The following is a 7,072-nucleotide window of genomic DNA, read 5'->3' on the forward strand; positions in this document are numbered from 1 at the left end:
GATAGATAGATAGATAGATAGATAGATAGATAGATAGATAGATAGATAGATAGATAGATAGATAGATAGATAGATAGATAGATAGATAGATAGATAGATAGATAGATAGATAGATAGATAGATAGATAGATAGATAGATAGATAGATAGATAGATAGATAGATAGATAGATAGATAGATAGATGGATGGATGGATGGATATATGATAGATAGATAGATAGATAGATAGATAGATAGATAGAGAGATAGATAGATAGATAGATAGATAGATAGATAGATAGATAGATAGATAGATAGATAGATAGATAGATAGATAGATAGATAGATAGATAGATAGATAGATAGATAGATAGATAGATAGATAGATAGATAGATAGATAGATAGATAGATAGATAGATAGATAGATAGATAGATAGATAGATAGATAGATAGATAGATAGATAGTTAGTTATTTAGTTAGTTAGTGTAGTTAGTTAGTTAGTTAGTTAGTTAGTTAGTTAGTAGTTAGTTAGTTAGTTAGTTAGTAGTAGTTAGTTAGTTAGTTAGTTAGTTAGTAGTTAGTTAATTAGTTAGTAGTTAGTTAGTTAGTTAGTTAGTAGTTAGTTAGTTAGTTAGTTAGTAGTAGTTAGTTAGTTAGTTAGTTAGTTAGTACAGACTAGTGACTAGTCAAGACCATACAATAGGCTTCAGTCAATATTATAGACTAGAATATATTCAAGACTACAGATTTGATTATAGACACTACTGTAGACCAGACAATAATCAGGAATAAATAGTAAACTATATTCAGGACTATAGACTTGACAATAGTTAAGATTATAAACTAGACTACAGTCGAGACTGTAGTCTAGAGAGTTAAGACTGTAGACTAACCAATAGTCATGTTTATAGACTAGACTATAGTCAAGACAAAGAACTAAACTATAGTCAAGACTGTACAGTAGGCTATAGTCAACATTATATACAAGAATATATTCAAGACTACAGGTTAGATAATAGTCAAAATAGTTAGTTAGGTCAATGGTAGTTAGTTAGGTCAATGTTAGTTAGTTAGGTCAATGTCTGGTCTATAAGGCGAATGAGAATAAATTTCTCAAAGTTGCATTGGGTGCAATTTACAAGGATAACAATTAACTTTTCTTACGGTGCATGTGATCAAATATCCCATCGACTAATTCTTAGAGTACTTTTCTGAAAGAAAGTGTATTCAGAAAGTACCGCGGTTTATTTGCAGCCGATAGGGAGACTTCAAAATACATGTTAAAGTATTGGTCTCTGATTCTCTAATATTTTCAACGTCAATAAACAAAAGCAACATAAGTAAAATAAAATTTCTCTAATTTTTGTCACCAATAGCAAAACTCACCTATAAATCTTTTACCTACAAGATGGAAACAAATTTTAACATCTGTTCACAGCAATTACTTTGTGTAGGGTATTAAAAATATGTTAATTTACAAAATATATTCCCACAGAAAACAATTTTAAACCATGGATAATTTATGCAAAACAACATTTTCATTTTTATTTCGTTTTTATCTTTTTTTTTTCGTAAAAAAGATTATTTTAATTTATAAAAAAAAAACGAAAAAAATGTTAGTAAAAACTAAATGTAAGCACGAGGCCAAAAATTAAAATAAAAATTGGGCAAGCAACCAACCAACAACAACTATATATTTAAATATTAAAATCAGTTTTAATCACTAGACCGTAAAACATGGAGATTTTATTTTAAAAGATTTAAATCTCCTCACATCGACAAAAATGCCCCACAAATAAGGGAAGTTGGGGGTGGGGTTAACAAATAAGAAGTGTAAAGAGCTGGCGAATTAAATCATAAAATTAATTTTAATATTATTAAACGGAAAGAACAAAAATAACATTATGAAAAACTCGAGTGAGAAAGAAAGTGTTTAAATGAATTTAAATTGCAGCAAAAGTAAAAAAAATAAACATTTTTAAGGATAAAAAAAATCCAAACTAAATTTTAATGAAAAACTAGACAAAAAAAAACACAGAGAATAGAAATGAAAAGTGTAATTAAATTGAAAGCCTGCAAATGTTTGGTTTGTTTAATTTCAACCTAAAATGAGCTCAACAAAACCATTATCACTCCATCAACAAAATCATACACCAGCATCAACATCTCCCATAGAAGGTTGAGAAGTGTTAGAAGTTTTTGTAGAAAGAAAATTTTCAAAAAAAAAAAAATTAACATAATTAAAATATAAACTTTGCCTAGTTTTAACTATGTACATTCTAGCTTTGACCCGCAAATGAGGCTTCATTATATACAATTGAAATACTTTTGTATTTTTGGCAACAACAAAGAAAATAATAATAAACTTTTTACTAACAAATACCAAGTATTTAAACATTTCTTTGATATGTACTTGGCATTGTTAAAATTTTTAAATTAACGCTACGGACTGTACTAGACGCTAGTCAAGACTGCAGAGTCAAGACTGCACTAAAGTTAAGACTATGGACTAGGTAATACTTAAGACTTCAGACTGCACTAGAGCCAGGCCTATAGATTAGATAATATTCAATACTATGGACTAGTCAAGACTATATACTAGAAATACTATATAGTACATAGGACTATATTCAAGTCAATATGGTAGGTAACTACCCTACCTACCATATTCAAGTCAAGGCACTAGACTAGACAAGATACTTACAAGGCTATATACTATACATAAGAGCATATTCCAGACTATAGACCAGATTATAGTCAAGACCAAACACCAGTCTATAGGCTGTAGTCAATGATATGGATCAGACTATAGACCGGACGATTATCAAGACTAGACTATAATAAGAACTAAAGACTTTACTATAATCGGAACTATTGCCTAACTTCAGTCTAGAATATTATCAAGAGTTTAGACTAGAATATACTCAAGATAGTCAAGACTATACTAGATTATAGTCAAGACAGTAGGCCAGACAATAGTCAAGACTATAGGCTAGACAATTGTCAAGGTAATAGTCTAGACTATATATAGGATTATAGACTATATATATAGGATTATAGACTAAACTATATTCTATACTATAGAGCAGATAATAGTCAGACTATAGTCAACACTGTAGAAGTCACACCTATAGACTAGACAATAGTCAAGACTACAGACTAAACTATAGACTATGAACTAAACTATAGTCAATACTATATAGTAGGCTATAGCCAATATTATAGACTGAGTATATTCAAGACTATAGATTAGATAATATTCAAGATTGTAGACTTGACTGTAGTTAATAAAATAGTCAACACTATAGACTAGACTATATTCTAGACTAAAAACTAAGCAATAGTCAAGATTATAGACTAGACCATAGTCAAGACTAAGAACTATAGTCAATGCTATAAAGTAGGCTATAGTCAACATTATAGACAAGAATATATACTAGACTATAGTCAAGACAGTAAACCAGACTATAGTCAGGATTATAGAATAAAATATAGTTCAGTTTCTTTACTATAGAGTAGATAATAGTCAGACTACAGTCAATACTATTGACCAGACAATAATCAAGACTACAGACTAAACTATAGACAAGACTATACAGTAGAATATGCTCAATATTATAGAATAGACTATAGAGTACATAATAGTTAAGATTATAGACTAGACTATAGTCAAGACTATGGACAAAACTGTAGTGACGACTATACAGTCGGTTATATAATGTATTCAAGACTATAGAGTAGATAATAGTCAAGATTATAGACTCGAATTTAGTCAATAAAATAGTCAAGACTATAGACTAGACCATATTCAAGACAGTAGACTAGATAATAGTCAATATTATAGACTAGACTGTAGACCCGACAGTAATCAAAACTAAAGACTAGACTATATACAGGACTATAGACTTGACAATCATAAAGATTATAAACTAGAAAATTGTGGAGACTGTAGACCAGACAATAGTTAGGGCTATAGACTAGACTATATTCAATACTATAGATTAAATAATAGTCAAGATTATAGACTAGACTACAGTTAAAACTAAGAACTATAGTCAATACTATACAACAGGCTATAGTCAACATTATGGACAAGTATATATTCAAGACTATAGACTAGATAATAGTCAAGATTATAGTCTAAATTATAGCCATGACTATAGACTAAACTATAATCAAGACCGTAGACTAGACTATAGTCAAGACTAAGAACTATAGTAAATTCTATACAGTAGGCTATAGTCAACATTATAGACAAGAATATATTCAAGACTAAAGACAAGACAATAGTCAAGATTATAGACTAGACTGTAGCCAAGATTATAAACTAAACTATAGTCAAGACTGTAGACTAGACTATAGTCAGGTGTGTAGACTACACTGTAGTCAGGTCTGTAGACTATGCAATAGTTAAGACTAAGTTAATCTATAACTATAGAATATGGTCAAAAATATGGACTAGACAATGTTGAAGACCTTAGACTACAATATATAGAGAATAGTTTAGAAACTACTCGAATTTCCTAGAAAATGTCCGAGATACTTTTCATGATATTACAGATTTGTTTTTTTCTTTTTATTACTTTTTATTATCTACTTTGTGTAAATACAAAATTTAGTTTTTTTATTAAAATCCCTAATATTTGTTATAATTTAAACACAAAAGATTTTCGTTTAAGTAGATTTTATTAACAATCATTTTATAAAGCAAAATAATAAATGAAAATTAAAAAAAAATATATATATAATTTCTAAACTAAAAGTTTTATAAGCTTTAAAAAATCTGAGAATATAACAAAAATATTTCTTAAAGAATTTTATGAAATTTGAGAAATATATGTATATAAAATTTTTTAAATAAATTATATATGTAAATATTACAGTCATAAAGGTCCTTAATCCTTAATTAGCCATGTATGTATGTATCAAGAATACAATCCTTTAAACACCATATGAAACCACCATTAAAATTGTAGCTAATTGTTGGTAAAAGAAAGAAAGAGAAAAAAATTTAAATAATTAATAATTAATGACTAGAAAATGTGGCCTGAAATAGGAAAAAAATTGAATTTAAATTTAAATTAACCATTAAAAACATTTTAACCGTCATTAGCTGAAAATAAAATTAATATTAAATATAATTTTCTATTTTCCACGTTTAGCGTTTTTTTGAGTTTCAACCAGATTTCCTCCACAAATTAAATTTTAACTATGTATGCACGACTGAAAATTAAAATGAAATTAATATTATACCTGGAAATTTTAAATAAACTAGAAATGTTTAATAAATATTTAATTAAAATTTGTACTAATTTAATAACTGAAAATATGCACAAGAAAAAAAAAAAAGTGAACGTTTATTAGTAAATATGTGCGTAAATAAACAGCAGTTCAGTAAATTTCATTAAAACCTGTAAAATATTAAAAGGTTATGATAAAGAATTTAATTAAATAAGCTGCAAAAAAATGTGAAAATTTTTAAATTTATTAAAATAAGCTGTAAAGGAGAGAATAATTAGTAATTGGCTGAAAATAAAAGAAATTATTGAAATATTATCATGAAGAAAGACTTTGATGATGCAACAACGATGATGATGATGACGATAATAATGATTTTGCATTGTCATACACTTTAAAACTGCTCTCTACTAATTAGTGTATGTATGTAGCTGCTATCATTCACCCAAGGACCAAACCAAACCAATCCATTTACAAAAATCCAACTATAAACTGCAACAACCTGCAAGTAAAATGAAAAAGAAAAAAAAACACATTCCCGGAAAGGAAAGAAAAATCGCTTCTTTTCACACACACAGTCAAAAGAAAACGAAAATTAATGAAAATTTAATATTATGAAAGAGGGAGAGATAGATACATATATATAGGAGGATAGAGCATATAGAGTGAAGTGATGAAAGGAAATTGAGGAAAAACTGTTATTTAAAAATTAACAAGAAGTAAAACATAAAACAGTGGCAGTTTAGCAAACAGTTATTTAAAGGTATACATTCCTAAATAAATTTTAAATTAAAATTATATTTCCTCATTACGCTATAGACTTGTTAGATTCAGTACTTTTTAATGCCGAAAAATACCGTACCTTTACGACATTTTTGGTACTTCTTCTAACTTATAAACTTTTGATAATTATTTCACGTAATAGTCAATTTATAGACTAGTATATAGTCTAGCCTAGCCTATAGTTTAGTCTATAGTCTACTCTATAGTCTAGTCTATAGTCTAGTCTATAGTCTAGTCTATAGTCTAGTCTATAGTCTAGTCTATAGTCTAGTCTATAGTCTAGTCTATAGTCTAGTCTATAGTCTAGTCTATAGTCTAGTCTATAGTCTAGTCTATAGTCTAGTCTATAGTCTAGTCTATAGTCTAGTCTATAGTCTAGTCTATAGTCTAGTCTATAGTCTAGTCTATAGTCTAGTCTATAGTCTAGTCTATAGTCTAGTCTATAGTCTAGTCTATTGTGTAGTCTATAGTCTAGTCTATAGTCTAGTCTATAGTCTAGTCTATAGTCTACTCTATAGTCTAGTCTATAGTCTAGTCTATAGTCTACTCTATAGTCTAGTCTATAGTCTAGTCTATAGTCTAGTCTATAGTCTAGTCTATAGTTTAGTCTATAGTTTAGTCTATAGTCTAGTCTATAGTCTAGTCTATAGTTTAGTCTATAGTTTAGTCTATAGTCTAGTCTATAGTCTAGTCTATAGTCTAGTCTATAGTCTAGTCTATAGCCTAGTCTATAGTCTAGTCTATAGTGTAGTCTATAGTCTAGTCTATAGTCTAGTCTATAATCTAGTCTATAGTCTTGTCTATAGTCTAGTCTATAGTCTAGTCTATAGTCTAGTCTATAGTCTAGTCTATAGTCTAGTTTATAGTCTAGTCTATAGTCTAGTCTATAGTCTAGTCTATAGTCTAGTCTATAGTCTAGTCTATAGTCTAGTCTATAGTCTAGTCTATAGTTAAATTATTTAAATTCCTTGAGAACTGGTTCCCTACTCACTCCATTGCTATAGGGGATAATATTCATATCTTTTTAAGTAATCATGAGGTTTCGGTTAAAGTCCACTATCTCCATTTTGT

The 7,072-nt window shown here is 28.3% G+C and overlaps 1 protein-coding gene across 1 annotated transcript in view; it reads right to left on the reverse strand.

Annotated features, from left to right (window-relative positions):
- Positions 1 to 4,664: 4,664 nt before the first annotated feature.
- Positions 4,665 to 7,072, reverse strand: part of LOC119612572 (probable serine/threonine-protein kinase dyrk1) — an 18,031-nt gene continuing 15,623 nt past the window's right edge. Inside the window, exon 2 of the mRNA XM_037968378.1 lies at positions 4,665 to 5,720. Within this exon, the coding sequence (XP_037824306.1) occupies positions 5,704 to 5,720 (17 nt within the window). The 3' untranslated portion in view covers positions 4,665 to 5,703. The remainder of the gene's footprint in view (positions 5,721 to 7,072) is intronic.

Source organism: Lucilia sericata, unplaced genomic scaffold, assembly GCF_015586225.1.
Source record: "Lucilia sericata isolate MDLA Ls3-8-SP2 unplaced genomic scaffold, ASM1558622v1 Contig001738F_arrow, whole genome shotgun sequence".
NCBI lineage: Eukaryota > Metazoa > Arthropoda > Insecta > Diptera > Calliphoridae > Lucilia > Lucilia sericata.